The sequence below is a fragment of the Mangifera indica genome, chromosome 15 (assembly GCF_011075055.1).
Source record: "Mangifera indica cultivar Alphonso chromosome 15, CATAS_Mindica_2.1, whole genome shotgun sequence".
Taxonomy (NCBI): domain Eukaryota; kingdom Viridiplantae; phylum Streptophyta; class Magnoliopsida; order Sapindales; family Anacardiaceae; genus Mangifera; species Mangifera indica.
Window position 1 is genome coordinate 10,210,066 of NC_058151.1, and position 18,828 is coordinate 10,228,893.

At 32.2% G+C, this 18,828-nt stretch overlaps 2 protein-coding genes across 7 annotated transcripts in view; both read right to left on the reverse strand.

The window, feature by feature from the left end:
* The window catches only part of LOC123197259 (nephrocystin-3-like), a 33,651-nt gene extending 25,125 nt beyond the window's left edge, over window positions 1-8,526 (reverse strand). Inside the window, exons 1-9 of one of the 6 annotated variants that reach the window (XM_044611469.1) lie at window positions 8,261-8,526; window positions 7,236-7,334; window positions 6,582-6,772; window positions 6,400-6,504; window positions 4,776-4,876; window positions 3,737-3,815; window positions 3,051-3,062; window positions 2,900-2,965; window positions 2,712-2,780 (exon numbers count right to left, since the gene is read on the reverse strand). In XM_044611469.1, coding sequence (XP_044467404.1) covers window positions 2,712-2,780; window positions 2,900-2,965; window positions 3,051-3,062; window positions 3,737-3,815; window positions 4,776-4,876; window positions 6,400-6,504; window positions 6,582-6,772; window positions 7,236-7,334; window positions 8,261-8,375 — 837 coding nt within the window. In that variant the 5' untranslated portion in view covers window positions 8,376-8,526. Of the gene's footprint in view, window positions 1-2,711; window positions 2,781-2,899; window positions 2,966-3,050; window positions 3,063-3,736; window positions 3,816-4,775; window positions 4,877-6,399; window positions 6,544-6,581; window positions 6,773-7,198; window positions 7,335-8,260 lie in introns of those variants that run through there. The other 5 variants (XM_044611466.1, XM_044611468.1, XM_044611464.1 and 2 more) reach the window with 5 other exon arrangements.
* Window positions 8,527-14,608: 6,082 nt separating this feature from the next.
* On the reverse strand, window positions 14,609-17,690 carry LOC123197930 (glutamine synthetase nodule isozyme-like). Its single transcript, XM_044612454.1, has 12 exons — window positions 17,462-17,690; window positions 17,077-17,116; window positions 16,864-16,967; window positions 16,737-16,785; window positions 16,555-16,661; window positions 16,379-16,466; window positions 15,965-16,093; window positions 15,808-15,882; window positions 15,655-15,708; window positions 15,464-15,501; window positions 15,222-15,381; window positions 14,609-15,063 (listed from the first exon to the last, which is right to left on the reverse strand). The coding sequence occupies exons 1-12, from the start codon at window positions 17,533-17,535 to the stop codon at window positions 14,914-14,916; spliced, it is 1,068 nt and encodes a 355-aa protein (XP_044468389.1). The 5' UTR covers window positions 17,536-17,690; the 3' UTR covers window positions 14,609-14,913.
* Window positions 17,691-18,828: the final 1,138 nt, after the last annotated feature.

Below are 18,828 nucleotides of genomic sequence, written 5' to 3' on the forward strand. Positions count from 1 at the left end.
GGAGGAAAACTTCAAATCCTAAAACTATGCAAGTCTAAGAATCTAATCCAAGCCTTGAGAGTGAAAGAACAATTAATAACTCCCCTTCAAAATTGAGTCAGAATTTAATATTTTTATTACCATTAGAAAAGGGACTAGAGAATGCACAAAATGACCATAATACCCATTTTCTTACGTTGTGTCAAATTAAAAATTCACACCTTCTCACAAGAGTTTCCTCGTAAGCTTGAATAGTATTTGGCACTACTAATCTATTCGAGACATTATCTAATGAAAATTGGAAACAAACTATAAATGCAAAAATGAAGACCTGAGAAAAGAATAAAACATGGAAGAAGGTAAATTTGCCTACACAAAATAAGCCCGTGGGATGTAAATAGGTCTATAGTGTGAAATACAAAGTAGATAGATCAATGGAGAGGTACAAGGCAAGATTAGTAACTAAAGAGCAGACACAAACCTATAGAGTTGATTACTTAGAGAACTTCAGCCCGATTTCCAATATAAATATTGTTAGAATTTTGTTTTCATTTACAATCAATTATGATTGGGACTCGTAGTAATTTAACGTAAAAAAATGTCTTTCTACATGAAGATCTTGAAAAAGAATACGTCTTTATCCATTTTTGACTTTTTCTTTTATAACTTTTTTCTTTCTCCTCTACCACTGTCTCTTTGTCAAGCTATTCCACTACAAATTTTTTAAACTTTTTTGACACCTGGGACAATTGGCACAACTTTTTCCCCTTGTTCCAGTTGTCCCACACATATCTTCTCTCTTGTTTTTTATTTTGGAATTTTCCATCTATACTGTAAATTTTTTTTATCTCTCATCTTTGTCTCCCAGTTTCAACCATGTTATAATGTTCGAATTTCTTCTCCTTCTTTTTTTTTTCCCAACCGCTTTTCCAACATGCATCCCGTCAACTCATTTTTTCCAGTGATGATTCAAGCCTCTACTGTGACCATTTTTTGATGACTTTTCAGTTTTCTAATCGTTGTTGTCTTGCTTATTTGTTTTTCACTATCATCATCTCCAACCAATCTCTTTCTGGCAAAAACTTCCAACAATGATCCACCTTCAACCAGTGACCTTTCGACTTCCCCATCCATCTTCAGTCACTTCTCACACTGGAGTTGTAGCAGAATCCCAGATCTAACTACTTTAATACCATTTTATTAGGAACTCAGCCCTTATTCAACAAAAACAGAAAATAAAACACAAAAAGCATAATAAAATGAAAATTATTTCATTAATAGAGGATTGCAAAGATAAACCGAATAATTCAAGAAGTCCGAAACCTCCCATTCTAGACAATTCGAGTAGTTTAAGGCCTTCTATTTTCCGCTCGTTCAAGGCATCAGAGACCTCCCTAACTCAGCCAAAAGTGGCTACCCTCGAAACCTAAACCCCAATATATTTTTTTGTTCCCCTCCCATTTGAATCTTAAGTGCTATTTTTATAATAAAAGTTATCCTATGGATTGAGGACAAGTATCCCAAACCTAACAGTTACAGTCTTTTTGGCATATGTTAATGATATCATTGTGACAGGAAATGATAAAAAGGAAAAACAGTGTCAGAAGCGTGCTTGGTTAAGAAATTTGACAATAGAGAGTTGGGAAAGTTTAACTACTTTATAGGAATTGAAATTCTACACTCCAGTAAAGGAATCTTCAACTCTTATCAGAAGTATGTTACGGAGCTTCTTAGAGAAATGGGGAAGTTGACACGTAAACTAACAAGTATATGAATAGATCTCAATCATAAGATGGAAAAGGATATTGATATCTATAGAGAGATGTACCAATGTCTAGTCTAGAGACTCATTTATCTGTCTCAAACTAGACAAAACATAGTCTATGTTGCTAGTGTGATTAGTCAATTCATGCATAGACTAAAGAAAGTTCATTTGTAAACTATTAATCAGATGTTGCAGTACCTTAAAGGAACTTCAAGGGAAGGAATCTTATTCAGAATAAAAAATGCATGATTAATGCTTGAAGTATATACAGATGCAAACTATGTTAGATCAAAAATTAACGGGAGGTCAACTTCTAGATATCGCTCATTTCTCAACAAAAGTCGTGACTTAGAAGAGTAAAAACATAATGTAATGGCAAGATCCAATGCATAGGTAAAGTTTCAAATGATGGCTCAAGGAGTTTGTAAACTTTTGTGATTGCAGATCATCTTAGAAGGTTTGAAGATTAATGGGACAAGCTAATAAGACTCTACTATGACAACAAATCTACAATTAGTATTGCGTACAATCCAGTACGACACAACTTAACAAAGCACATAAAAGTGGATAGACACTTCATTAAGGAGAAGTGGATTGATCTACACGTTTTATGTGTCAACAAGATGTCAACTTGACGATGTACTTACCACAAGACTTAGCGGTGCAACACTTTAAACAATTACATCCACGCTGAAAATGGAAAACATCTATTCAACAACTTGAAGAGTAGTGTGAAAAATAAATGTTGGCAATTGTAAGGCGACTACATGTGTAAGGCATGTGAAAAGCATCCAACATGAACAATGTTCGATTTGTGAACAGTGTTAAGCCACTTAGGAGGTTGATTGTTCATTATACAATATTTTCTTTTTTGTAGATAAATAGACATGTAACTATTGATTCTAGCAAAGAAGAAAAAAAAAACAATATATATCTTTCTCACATTACAAGTAAAGGTTTAATGCACCTCTAATATCCTGATTGAATCCTGAAAGAGTGCCTCACAATCCTTTTCATTTCCTTGGAGATAAAAAACCTATAATAAAAGTTGTAAACCATTTCACACATCAATCAAATAAGAAAATAATGGTGTTTGCGTGTGTATATATATAAAACAATAAGACAAGCAAAAACTAATGAAAATTAATAAATTACCATCCCAAGGTGATACATTGTATCAGCATAGTCTACATTACCATGTCCCAAAACACGTCCCTTTATCTAGATGATTATAAGGTAACTTTGAGATTATTATTGCACAATTATGCCTAATAAGACAACCACAAACATTGATTTTGATTCATACCTTCAAAGCATGCTGTTGAAGAAATCACCAAACATAAAGCAAAAAAATAAATAACGACATTAGCACAAACTGTTAATATTAGTAGATTAATATTTGCAATCATAGATAAGAACATGAATCACAAAACGAAAAATCAACATCATGTCTTCTTATTCCACTTGAAGCAAATTTTCCTCATAATCGAGTCATCATAATGCCTTCAACATATAGGATATCAAGCAATACATATGCCTTTTAAGATAACAAAAGCATCAACATCAACTTTGTGTCATTTTGTCCTTAATGAGTGCCAAAGTTGCATTGTAGCTCAATTATATAGCATACCCCTTGCTACCTAAGTTTCTACACCTTACATACCTCTGATATAGCGTAATATAAATTTTCTAATGTGTTTGATTATTACATTCAAATTGAAAAATGGAAAGAAAAGGTTCTCCCAAAAAAGCCACTTTTGGACTCGTACAAACAACTATTTAGGTGTTTGATAATTAACAACAAAACTATCTGTTGCAAGTTCTTGCCTCAATCCATAAAGAAGTACGTCCAACAATGGAAGAGACATTTAGTTCCAACAGCTCAGCACAAAAATATTAGTGAGTTACAAAAACCAAAAAAGCTAAGCTAAGGAACACCATAACATAATGGCAAAACCCACTATATAATAAATATCAACAAATACAAGTTACCTCATAGCACCTACAAGCATCTTCTAGTTTTCGTTGGACAAGATAAAATTGTCCGAGATTGTGGTAAGCAACTCCAACACTGTAGGACAATATGTAAAATGCTTAGATGAACAGCAATGATGCAAACTTGTACTATCTAGTTGAACAGATATCTAATTACGTAGCCAAAAGCCAACACCAAATATTTGAAAAATCTTAAGAAAATTTGAAGTTGAGATTTAATACATGCATACAGTGATGCGCTTGGCATACTCTACTACATTAATTCCTCGAGTTTAGATTGAATTTATCTGAATAACACAAGACTATATAATGTTGTATAATTCTTAATCCTAACTTATTGAGCATTGCTTGGATGGTGGCAGTGACATGTTAAACAAATTGTTTTCATTTAGGTACTTCATGTATTATATTTCAATGGATGAAGACCCAGTAATAGCATAGGTCTCATTAGAAACAAGTTTGCCAGTTGGACAAAAATTTTGAGGTGGTTGAGAAGTCATCTTTCAATGCTCTCCAAAAAAGGTGCCTAAGCTGAATGGATTTTCTATCAATTTTTTTCAAAATTATAGGAGATTATCAAGAAAGATATAATGTAGTTACAGGAATTTCATGAAAGTGTAACATGGTCAATAGCGTACTAGTGCCACTAATGTTGGCTTAAGAAACAATTAGTCAAGGTAAGGAATTTCTGGTTAATAGATTTTGCAATTATAGCTAATATTCTCTATCTACTCTAAAAAGTCCTAACAAACATACTTCCACTACATAATCAACTTTTATTAAAGAGAGACTTTTTTATGTAGCGTATGAAGAAAAAAATCATGATCAAAACTTTCTTTGAGAAAACCTATGTAAATTTGCATTGCAATTAAGAATTCTTGTTGACACACAATTCAAAGAGGCACCTATACACTTGAAATGTAGATTGATATTTTACCGATTTAGCAGGTTAATAAAAATGGGTACCATAAATACATGTATATTCATGCATGAGTAGAATTTTCCCTTCTAATTATCAAATATACTTATGACATACCGTATATCTTCAGGACCAAATGAGGACTCCAGTATGTTAATGGCCTCCAAATATAAAGGTTCAGCTTTATCATATCCCTTCGTAACTCTATACAGCTCTGCCTAAAAGGATAACCAAAAAAGCAATGACTTCTTAATAAAGAAAGGTGCAGTGATAAGAAACAAAAACCTCTGTTAAAAAATAACAAATTTATCAACTTCAAACTTTTCTATAACTACCTTCAATGGTTGCAGAAAAATGCATCAGATACACTAACACATATAATACACCACCTATGCTCAATGTGACTGTCAATTGTTTTTTAGATAATTGTTTACAGGAAGCAGAATTTCAAAAATACACCCTAGGCTTGACAGTGATATGTCTATCCTTGCGAAAGGCAATCCATGAAGGAAACTTTCAAACAATGCAGATACTATAATTGCTTCTCCTAACATATACTGCTTTTAGCCCAAACTGACTACTGGTCACGCCTAACAAAAAGTGAAACCAACATAGCATCTCAAAAGAGGTTGCTTGCATATGTGTTGGTCTGTGAGCAAATAGATACCTCTCTTTTTGGCATATTTTGCCAAGTTTTTTTGGGGGGATCGGAAAGAGGGACACAACTTGAGAACAGATTCTAAATTCAACGCTACCTCAAGCACATACACTAATTATCATCTCAGATCATATCATAAACCTCCAATCTTACCACCACCTCAAGACTTGCTAACAATTCCACTGCATTGTAATCAGTTACCACAAAGCGTACATACAAAATACTGGCTTCAATAATCAACTCATCTTGACTAAGAGTAATCATCTCAAATAATTTGTGAATGGTTACATAATATTTCCAATGCATTCTGCATTCTCAACCATATTTAGATCAGTTGTTTAAAAACTAGATCTTGTTACTACTACCTAAATAATATTTCTCTAACATTCCTTCTTGACCCTACCACTTAATTAAAGTCACTCTTCCCTTTTGTATCATCTCTATGTCTTATTATCTCACATGGATAACATCAGCTTCAATTATTGGACAACCGCTCATAACTTGAATTTCTCAAAAAATATATATATATATTTAAATTCTCAACAAGATTGTTATCAACTTCTTGTTCAAAAATTTGAGCTTAAAGCCATCAGAACTAGCATCTTGCCTATTAAAAGCCATTGCACGATCAATATTTCATTATCTCAAGAGTAGAGATTGCATTAATTAATCATCTATTCAGAAGTTTAAGTTGTAACATTTTAAAGAGAAAGGGTCTATGTTACTACCTTCACAAGTGTTAAACAATGCTGTGGAAAAGAAAAATGAACTGCAATCAAACACAACACAGAAATTTAAACAGCGTAATCATTCTGAAAATCCCAACAATTACCAGAGGAAGCCAGAATTCTTGCGTTCAAATGTAATTGATAAATTAACATTTTGATGATTTGTATTATCTAGATAACATACATTCAAGCTTAACAGCAATGTGACATTATTAATGCATTTTAAAATTATATTTCTCCAATTCATTTCCTTATATATTCTGCAATTCTCAAAATTACATTTTAAATAAAGATAAATTGGGTAATAGCCACAAAATACAATATGATACTTGAAGCATCTAAATAGCAGACCAACCAGATTGTTGCATGCAGAAGCAACATGTGGATCCCTCTCTCCAAATCCTTCTTTAGCTTCTTGCAAAGCAGAAAGGAAAAACTTTTCAGCTTCCTCCATTTTTCCCTATTAAAAATAGTATTCTGAATAACACAGCCAATTTATATATACATAGCAATGGTATGTAGGCGAAATAAGCTTGCCTGCATGAAAAAATCCCTCCCATTATCGGTAAAAACTCGCCATTTTGAGGTGTGAATATTAGATATCACAGAACCATCCTCAATTTTGGTTAATCCAACTGCATTGGACCCTTCAAGGTCACTTTGAGAGCTTGATTGAATTGAAACATCTTCTGTTAAGACAATTGTGGAATTTATCCCTAACAATGTGGCTGCAAATCAAATCAGATTTGCACTGAGAAATTATTTGAAATTTTATTTCTGTCACAAAACAATCCTCAAAACTAAACCAGAAGTTTTCATAAACAGAGAAATCAGTTGTCAAAGAAAATACCACAGTGATGTACACAAAATACGAAAAGCATTATATATTGTATTGACAATAGCCTCATGCCAATACATTATCCCTTTCCCAAATCTTTGTATACTAACACTACTAACCAACAGCATGACAAAGCTACAAATGAAAATCACAATACTGCACCATTATTAGGTGTTTTGTTCTTTAGCTTATTTTCTTGGTCTTGCTCATACATTATGCACAAGAAACCTGTTCTAAATACACATTATTACTTAACTCCTTCAGAAGAAATTGTAAAAATATCAATTAACAATTACTAGAAGAATAATAATATTACCAAAATTGTCACCCAAGGAACCGAGAAAGAAGTATACCAGCTTGACCAAACAAAAGAATCCATAGAAATGAATCTTCTTGATTTTTTCTCCGCATATAACTTCCAAAGCCATATTGATTGGAGAATTTAATTTTGCCTGAAATGATGATTAGAAAGGATAAGTGATTCAAACAAATCAAACCAGTTATTGACAAATAATAATCAACAGGACCATGGTGATTTATTAATCAAATCAAAATAGTACTACCAATGCATTAGCTTGAAACAAGTATCACCAACAGGAAACAACATATTATAGCACATATACAGCAATAAAGTGTACAATGATTTGAAGTGCTTCAATAACAGTATTAACGAGCCTTCAAAATCAATTTTGGTTTCTTGGAAGATATTTCTATAAAATTAGCAAATATAATAGCTCCAAATTTCATTTTAAAATAATCTGATGTAGAAATTAGCAAAGAAATGCAATTTTTTCATAAATTTCATGAGTGACCAACACAAATTCAAGATTAAAAGCAAAATACTCAATATTGATTAATTTGGTTTATTTATGGTAGAACATACAGCTCATGAGTGTAAATCATTTTCAGGCTTTAAAAGGAAAATAGGCCCAAGAAAACATGTAGAAAACAAAATATTATATAGGCCGGGAACAGCAAAAAGAATCTAATAAAGCAAGATTGTAACTCCAGAGTTTCAATATTAAAGATGGTACCCCATTCTTACTCTAAAACAGAAATTAACCAAGTAGATAGAAGAAAAACTTAAAGCAAATAATAACAACACAATTTCAAGATTAAAGATGACATACTCAATCTTGATTAAGTTTAAATATATAGATGCCAGTCTTCACTCTTAAACTTTAAAAAACAAAAAATTAAATTAACCCAATAAAACAGAAAAAGAAAAATCGAAGCCCAAAAACTGCTAACCCTCAAACGATAATAAGAATTTATTAATTTAACAAAACATGTTCTTAACTAAATATGATCTACTCTTAATTTCACTAGAAAACACAAACACAGACAGATGTAGATGCAGTTCGAGACAAACTCATACAGAAAAGCGGCAATGGCGATGCGTTTATGGTTGTGTCACCCGAAGAACAGAAGATTCGGGAAGGTAATTTAGGGATTCTTCTTACGAAATTAGAAGCGGCTTGTCGAAGATACATGTTTGTCTGGGCTTCAGTCGACAAAGCAGGAAGGTTTTGTGAGGTTTAAATGTTCTCCTTCAACGGTAAAACCCTTTAAAATGCTTAGCTCTGGAGAAAGGGGTTGTTTGGCGATGCCTATATTACCCACTTAAACCGTCATTACATGAGATCATCCTCGGATATTCTTATCCTATTCCGTCCTCAGAATGAGAATGTGGCTATTTAGTTATAAAGTGATACTTTATTGCATAAAGATAAACGTAGTATGAAGTGGAGAATTTTAGGTATAAATAATAATATATTTTTTAACAAAGTGTGAGCTAGAAGTGTCTCAAATCTCACATTAATCAATTTTTCATTCATTTATATTACGAATATATATCATGAAAAATTATCAAATTATATTATTAAATACATAAATATAATATAACTGGAAAGAGACTTAAGTACCTTATTGATTTGGCAAAAGAGTAACCTATTTTCAAATCTAGCGAGTAAAAGAAACCTTAAGTTTTGTACTATTGTTTCAAATATTTTACATCCTCTCCATTTATGTAAAAGAAAGTAAGGGTTCAAATTTCAAATGATTTTGAATCCCCCAAACACAAAACAACAATGAAAAGAAATAATTATCTAAATGGCTTTTGTTAGCCAATGCAAATGACAAACTATATTGGGTTCTATTTGTCTCTCAGTTGTTTTAAAAGTCTAAAAGATACTTAATTATTTTAACCAAGTGAAAAAGAGTATTGGCAACATCTCGATCATTGATTCTGAGGTGTCAACAACATCTTGATTCTTCACTTGTCATCCCCATCTTTGATACACACTCTGCGTTCACGTGTTGATCATTTTGGATTGATCAAATCGCCTTCATTCTTAAGCTTAAACAGAATCGGATTTGTTTATCAAGTCCATGAAGTTTCTAAAAGATTCTTCTTGGGCTTCTTTGTCCTCAATTTGGGCCTTTGCTTCATTAGTTAGAATAACTCTAAGAATGTCTTTTGTTCATTCCATCAAGGCTTATTTTGAGATATTAGCAAGATTAATCCATCTGTTATATTTTGCAATCTAGCCTTATTTTCCTTTAAGAGAGTTTCCTAAATATTTGCATATTTATCTGATAATACAACAATAACTCCCTTGTCTATATGGATAGCAACATTCTTCTTTAGAAGGTCATTCAATTTGGCACAAGCTTGCATTATTTTAACAATATACATCTTGGTCCAATACCATTCCTCTTTGTCAAGTCTTTTTCGAATTTCATATAGTTTGAATGATCCCATGGAGACATCATGTTGAACTATTGTATTATGTCATAGTTCTCCTACAATGAATTCCCATATCTGTGCAGGTTGAACTTCGTCAATTTCTTGCAAAGAGAAGGTAATCATGCAAGTGAATGTATGAATCCATCTATCTGATACACAGAATGTTTGTTTTACAACATCTAGTATATTCAAGTCCACCATTGCTTTTTGTACTTCAATTTTCATTGCATCGATTCATCCTCTTCATAAAAGATCTTTACAATATCCTTTTTTTAAGAGTTTTCATAGAACATATAATTCCATAGCTCCATTTTAGTAAACAGATAATCCTAAGAGTAAATCTCTCATATCTTCTTTATCCAAATGTGCTATTAAGTCCTCCAAAGTTACTAATTTGAGATATTGTATGTCAAACATGGATAATTCATCCATTAAATTTAGTTTTTGGAGTGTTTGAGTCCGAAGAATAGTATGTCTAAAAAATTTTTCTTTTTCATAATACACCCTATTAGCTTCAAGCCATGCAAGTTTTTACATTAATTGATCGAGCTCTACTTTGCCTTGTCATTCACCACTACAATTTGACATTAAGAATCAAGATCTTCCCGTGATGTTTTACTAGCTTTTGTTAGCTTCAAGTGTCTTGGAATTTTAAAGTTTTCTACAAAATTCGAAATTTCCTGTAGTTTTTCTTTCTAGTTTCCTACCTTCTAGCAGTTTTAGTAGTAACTACCTATTTTCCTCTAATTTCCTTAGAGTTCCTTCTATTGGTTTCACAACTTCGAAGTTCCTCTAAACAGATTTTCCTGTATCAGAGTTGATCCATTGATTATCAATGTAAACTAGCTTTTGTGTCACCACGCGAGCTATGCTTGCCTTCTGATATTTTGGATTCTGTCTATCAAAAGTATTCATATCCAATGATTGTTATGACCTGGAATGTATTAAACCTTACATTTTCGTAGTTAAATCCTACTTAGATTTTGTAGTATCATATTTTTCAACAATATCCTATTTTACAATAGTATTATTTTGTAATATAGTTATTACCTGTTTGATTGCAGTATTTATATCTCCTCTCTTAGAAATTTTCTTTGTTTGATATGAAGAATCCTATTGTACAGTTTTCTTGGAAGGGCAATCTTTTCGCAAATGTCTTTGTGATCTACACTTTGACCATGAGAAATGTTTTCTAATTTTCTTCTTGTCCATCTTCTTATAAAGGTCTAAACAAAACGTCAACGATAAAATTAGATTTTTTAGATATATATTCAATTTTCATGGGATACTCTGCAAACTAGATTTGTCATCTAATCAATCTAGTTTTATCATCCTTTAAAGACAATTTTATAAAAGATACTAAATATTTAAAATCTATCCTTAAAGAAAATTCCTAACTAATTACGAATAATAAAAATTTGTCAATATATTCCTTCGCCGCTAAGACTTCCTTCTCATCAATAGAATATCTTGTTTCCAATGAAGAGAGTTTTCCTAATGCATATCGAACTATCTGTTCAATACTATCAGTTCCCTTGGCTTTAAGAACTCTTTCCCAATATAAATTAGATGCATCACTCTCTATAATTAAAAATTATAATTTTTAAGAAATGATAAAGATTTTAAGTTGGATAACACAATTAGTAGCCTCATCAGTCCAATCCCATGGAACTTTCAAACTAACTTTCTTTGTTAATCCATTAATTACCTTGGTCAAATTAGGAACATATTCCCTCATTTGGTTAGCAAGTCCAAGGAACTGTTGTAACATATGCTTTGCTTCAAGCATATTTGGGAATTCCAATAATTTCTTTAAAATATGGTCTTGGAGTTAGATTTCTCCTTTTCCGAATTTTACTCCTAAGAATTTTATCTTAATCTGGAGCCAGACTATCTTTCTTTAAGATAAGACCATTCGTGATTAAGGAATCTTTTGATTACCTATTTAAGATGATCTTCGTGTTTTATCCTAATTTTACTAAAAACCGGTATATCATCTATATAAACAACTCAAAAGTCAGACAAGTTAAAGAAAACCTTGTCCATTTTCTTTTGAAATATGGATGGTGTTTGTTTCAGCCTAAAAGACAATACCAACCATTTATATAATCCTTTAGGGCAAGTAAATGTTGTTAAAAGTATACTGTCTTCAGCCATTTTGATCTACCAAAATCCTAACTTGAGATCAAAGAGTGAAAAGATTTTTCCCAATCTGGTTTTATTCAACAAAGTAGACTTGTTAGGGATTTTATAGGCATCGTCTATAGTTTTACTGCTCAGCTGTCTATAGTCAATGATTAACCGAGCTTTTCCTCTCATCTATTCAGCTCTACTCATAACCATAAAAGCTAGAGAAGAGTATAGGCTATTACTTTTTCGTATTAATCTCTTCAATAATAACTTCGATATTAGTTTTTTAAATTTCCCTTAAATGTTTGCAGAGTACCTATGAGAATCTAATTTTATCTTATCATCAAAGTTTCTCATTTTTATTTCAACAAAAATATTGTTTCTTTACCATAATTTCAATGGTAATTCATCAAAATATAGAGAAAATTCCTCTTTAAATTTTCTGATCGTCTCAATAATTAAAGTGTTTTCATTACTCTCATGTAATAAAGTTTTATCCTTATGTGTTATCTTATCCGTGCTCTCAAAACACACACTAGAGGGTTCCTCCTCTTATGATCTACCTCATGCAATTCGGGTTTCATGATGACTAGGACTAAACTTTTGAAAAACCACATTACAAGTGATCTCATCCTTTTCTTCCAGCTCAAAATCTTTTACCCACCATTTTTCTTTAGCTTTCAAAGAAAATATGATGTGTTTAGTTTCTTGTTGTATTTTCTTTGGCCTAAAGTCATTTTTGACTTCAGTAGTTTCCAGCTTTGCTAGAATAGGGATTTTGTGTCCTTCAAGAATAATATAATCATTATATTAGATAAAAAGCCTCATTTATGTTTGTCCTCGCAAAAATGAGTTTCCAAGAATAAAGTTAACCTCCAAATAGTCTAATAACATGACTTCTCTTAGAGTAAATCTTTTCTTGTTTAACAATATGGTTACATCTTGGACATATTTTGTAACCATACTTTGTCCTTCATCGGCAACTATATTCATGATAGGCTTATCAAGTTGTTTCCAAATTTCTTGTGAAAAACAAAACTTTCTTGCTATACATTTAGTTACTCTTGTATCTACAAGAAGATCCAAAATATATGGTTCATATTCTGGAAAATCCAGTTCCACTGTAATATAAGCGTTTATTGTACCTTGTACTAATGCATGATAAATATGGTCAAAATATCAAATCTCTACTTCAACCTAGTTCAGTTGACACAATGATGTAATATTTCAATAAAAGAATGTTTTCAAGAAAGAAATGTTTTCACCAAAAGATTTTGAATGACATTTTACATGCATTACATTTCATGTCATTTGAGTTTAGGTTCATAGATGCACCTCAAATGACAAGATTAAAGAGTTTAAGAATGCAAGTATTAGATGTGAAAACGAGCTAAGAGCAAAAAAAGTGTAATGTGTAGAATCTAAAGACTCCTACATAATGAGTGATTATCACTCAATCATTTCTCTTTATGTTTTTGCAAAACACAGGCGATGATGGTGGTTATGCAATGGTGGGTCAAAGGAAGGCGAGCATGAGGGGGGGCATGATATGAGTCTATGTCATGATGTTATAATTTACGATATGTTTATTTATATGCATTTACGATTTTATGTTTTTGCACTATGAGTCTATGTCATGATGTTATAATTTACGATATGTTTATTTATATGCATTTACGATTTTATGTTTTTGTACTACATGCAGTGAGTTTTTTTTTTTTAATTTATGAGTTTTTTTTTTAATTTATGATTTTATATACATTTATGATTTTATGTTTTTGCAGAAAACATGTGATGATGGTGGTTATGTAACGGTGGGTTAGATGAAGGCGAGCATGAGGGGGGGCATGATATGAGTCTATGTCATGATGTTTTAATTTACGATATGTTTATTTATATACATTTACAATTTTATGTTTTGTACTACATGCAATGAGTTTTTTTTTTTTAATTTATGACATCTTTTGTACACTTCCATTATTTGGAGTTCTTACTATTATGAAGTTATATGAATGGGTTTTTTTTTCTACCTAAGTATTATATTTATGTTGTAATCATACATAAATACTCAAGAGTAGTAGCATCTTTCTACAAAATGTTAGACTTCTAGAGAGGGACGTTATATCATAACATGATTTTAGAATTCAAACGATGTCTAAGTAAAAGTAAATGTGTGTAGTAAGTTAAGTCCCCCATGTAACACTAACAACTCGCAAGTCAACCACTGTAAGTAAATAGGTTTATTTTACCTGCAGGACAAGTTTTTATAAGATAATGAAATGTGAATTTTACAGGATCAAGATGAGATGATTAAGAAGATTAAACATGATCGCCCTGAACTATACCTACCTAAGGTAAAGAATACAGAGACTTAACCAATCTCACGAGATATGAACACATATATCCACAAAGGAAAATTGGTTTCTCACTCTATAGGGCAATATTTAAGATGTTTGATTACAATCATATTACCCGTGATGGGTTCTCTAAACTCGTATAGACCCTCTCACGCTTAAATAAAACGACAAAATCAATAAATGAAACAAAAGACAAGTGAGGTTTATAAGTTAAAGCTCAAATATTGAGATGTTAATGGGAATCTCAAGGAGGACAATTTGCCCCACATCAACCTTTCAAAATACCAAAAATTGAATCAAGAATAACATTATCCCAAATTGTGGCCACAATTCAAGAACCACTGAACTTATGCACAATGTATGAAACTGGAATTAGAGTGCTGAGTATGAGTTTGCAAATTCACATTATCAAACCAAACATCCAGACTATCATACAAGACTATTTTAACCTTTGTTTGTCGAAAGAAAATAATGCAAACAGAAAGCACCCTAAATCAAACTTCCATCGAAGCATATCACTTGCAAGACATAGTTCAGCTTTAGAACAATAGAAATCAGCCCTTTCATATAGTTATCAAATATGAAAGTTACATTATTCTGAAACCAAGGAGAGATGAAAGCAATGAACCCACCTTGCCAAACCCAAATACAAGGGCAGACACTGAAACACAACTAGCTATACTACTAATGAAACAGATAGAATGGATCCTAGTAAAACATAATTCTTTTGACTCATCACTCATGACCCCCAATGCAGACAGCAAACCAGTATCTCAGCCTTGGTTAAGCAATCATTTACTTCAACAGAATGGTGGTTTCAGCAACCATAGAAGTGACCACATATGGGTCCATGTTAGAAGCAGGCCTCCTGTCCTCGAAGTAACCTTTTCCTTCTTTCTCTGTGTCTCGCCCAACACGAACGGATGCACCACGGTCTGCCACGCCCTGATTAGGAACAAAATAAAACGAAAATTAAACAAACTGATGCAGTCCACAGGAAAAACAGAGAAAAGATGGACTCAAACATGCAATTCAAGCCCCAAGAAGAAAGTCCTGACTATCAAACTCTTACAAAAAATAATTAAAAGGTCATTTTATTATACCCATTTGAATGTATTGATGTTAGCGGTTTCATGTCGACCAGTGAGTCGGCGCTCATTTCCTTCACCATATGCAGCAATGTGCTCTTTGTGCCTATGCCCAAGCTTTTCAATTGCCTTTTTGATAACCTCGTATCCTCCTTCCTTCCTCATCGACTTGGTGCTGAAACATTAATAAAATGTGATATACAATTCTGTTAATTTAAATGAATGATACAAGCAGCACAAACAAAATATAAAGTTACCTGTAATTTGTATGGGCCCCAGCACCATTCCAGTCCCCCTGGTGGAAAAAAATAAAATGATAGACTAAGTCAGTGTGCAAAATGACATATTAAACATGGTATAACTCTGTCACCACTAAATTTGCAATTCAACAATGAAAATGTGAAATTTAATCAAGATTAAAAAATTATAAGCATTAAGGAAAATATACCTCAATTGGCTTGGGATCGAAGGAAAGGACAACTCCAGCAATTTCTGTAATCCTCTGTTAAACACAAACAAGGAAATTTAAGGTTCCAACTTTGAATTGATAAGAGTGCTAGTCACAGAAATATCTTCTTCACAATAGATTACCATCAATTACCTCCAAAATATAGCGAGCAACCCACAATTGATCACCAGCAGCGATACCAACAGCAGGGCCTACTTGAAATTCCCACTATATGATATATGAAGAATACTTTAGATTAATTGTGATATCACTATTGTTAATACCCTAGTATGAAATTTAGATAATTTACTTGGCCAGGCATGACTTCTCCATTGATACCACTAATGTCGATTCCTGCATATAAACAAGCCTTGTAATGGGCATCAACAATTTGCCTTCCCCAAGCTTTGTCGGCACCAACACCGCAGTAGTACGGTCCCTATTATTATGAGAACAATTTCTAATCAAACAACTCTGAAAGGAAATGTACACAATATATCAAACAAAAGGTAAGAAAGCTATATTGGTATGTTATTATATTAGATCATGAAGTCTTCAGATTTAGGAGCTGGCAAACACAAAAAGACAGTATATACAAAACAATTTAAGTAGAAAAGAATAATGTTCTCTACATAATGTTGTTGAGGAAAAACATCTAGCTATTATCATTCCAGATGCTTGCAAAGAAATATCAAAACCAAGGAATAAGGGAGAGAAAGAAAACCTGAGGTCCAGGGAAACCACCGACAGGCCAGCCAAGGGGCCATTTAACATCTTTCTGAAGCAGGGTGTATTCTTGTTCAATACCATACCTAATGAAATTGAAAGTCAATCATATAGTCCAAGAAAAAAAGGTGCAAAACCTGTGGGGAAAAAAAACCAAAAGGTTAAATAATATACCAAGGCTCTTCTGCAACTACATCAGGATGACTGAAGATCTTGGCTGCTGCATGTCTCTTGTTGGTAGGAATTGGCTCTCCAGCAGGAGTATAAGCATCACACATAACCTAAAACAAAATCAAACCCATCAGGATTTAGTCAACACAAATGAAACAAAACATAAAATACAAAATAAAACTCACAAGAATATTGTTGCCTCTTCTGAATGGATCCTTGAAAATTGCTTGAGGGCTGTTACATAACCAAATACATCGGTAAGAAGCTAAGAACTTAAATATAAAAAAATAAAAAAAATAAATAAACACTTACTAGAGGATCACTTCACTATCTTGACCAGGAGCTTGACCAGTGCTCGAACCGTCATAGTTCCACTTCGGTAGCTTACAAGGATCACTAACAGGTCCATCAATAGTCTGTAAAAACCAAAACCAAAAGTAGAATTAGAAACTGAAACAATACTGACAAATACAACAAAAATTTCTTCTTTCTAATAAAAAAAATAGAAGGTTGATCAGTGATTACTCTTGCTTTGCTCCTCAAATCCATACCAGATCCGCCGATCCTATTCAACAATTAAAAAAACAAAAACAAATCAACAAATCAACAAATAAGCTCATAAAACCACAGATCACAAAAAGTCACAGCAAAACAATTTACAACTTTCATTCCTGGATCAATATTTTGAAACATAAAAATATAAAAACAACGATTTTTCTATTTTCTCAAACCACTGGCGTGTAACAACATGAAATGTTCTTAAAAACTTTAAGACACAACAAAACCAACACGAAAAAACGATGTTAACACCACCACAGTCCAGATCACAGCAAAGAAAAGTATGATGTCCAGTATTACACCACAATACAGAGTGACAAAAATGGTAACAAGGAGAGTTAATGAGACGAACCATATGTACTCGGCGATGATCTTCTTCGTGGTTTCTGAGAGGTTAAGGTTGATGAGATCTGTAAGAAGCGACATCTTTCCCAACCAAAATCAAAACTGCGAAAAAAAATACAGTCAAACTCCCTTTGCTCTCGCCCTGGATTAATGATTCGCTTTGTAGAGACGTGCAAAGAAGAGGATTTTGCCTGCCTCTTTATAGTGCCGGATTGTTGCAGTGTTGACCGTATAAAAGAAGTCTACTTTGTACAATTTTGATTATTTTTATTTCTGATAAATAATTAGGGATTATTTCATTTTTCGTGGCTGTTGGCGAAATTAATACTGGAATCTTATCAGATAGTCCATATTGTTGCAGATTTTTTTATTAATGATTTCGGATTAACTGGATACCGGCCTCGCCAGTCGTTTATTTTGTCATTTAATTTATGAATTATTAAATAGTAAAACAAAATTTTTTAGACAGTTTGTGAATTTAGTTAGGCTTAACCAGTTTAGGTTTTTGTCTATATATGGAAGAAGCCTTTCAATTGACAACTCATGTGATTGGATTAATAATAATCTGAAATTTTTATTAATACTAAAATAATATTTCATATCTTAATATAAATGACATGAGATATTTAGTAAATTAATGACATCAATATAATGTCAATATTTTTTAAAATTGAATAATAAAAAAGAAATAGGTATATAAATACCATTTTACCCTTTTCAGAAACCGGCATACTTACTGTTGTACGGTGAAGACGTGGGCCAGTGTAATGTGAGTGAGGGCATTGAGATTACCGCCAGGTGTTGTCGAGATTGAAAAGTCCATAATCACCGCGGATCGGAGTCTTCCGTTGTGGTGGCCCATATACCTTCACCTTGGTACTACCAATCAGATCATTGTGTTCTGAGAAAAACCCTTTAAAAATTTTATTTTTAATTCCTAAATCAAACCCATTAATTTGTTTCTTCCTTACCTCCAAAAATAAATAATAATAGGACCAGGGTCACGCGCCACTTTTGCTCGTGCAGAACCATACACCGAGCTTTTCTTTTATATTTATGCCTCTCTCGCCGAGAGGATATTTCTTTTTAATTTACCCGCTGAGAAGATATTAAATTTTAATTATTACTTTGATGATTTAGTGATATAAAAAATTTTAATTAATAATATAATTATATATTAGTTAATTTTTTTTGTATAATAGAGGAATAATACTTAAAAAATGACATCAAGATTTCTCGATAAGTTAGGAATTTATAAAATCTGCATATAAATTGCTTTCATAAATACTTTTAGTATTTATCAAAAAAAATTAAAAATATTTTTATCTATATATTTTAAAGAGTTTTTTAATATATAATTAGATATATAAATAA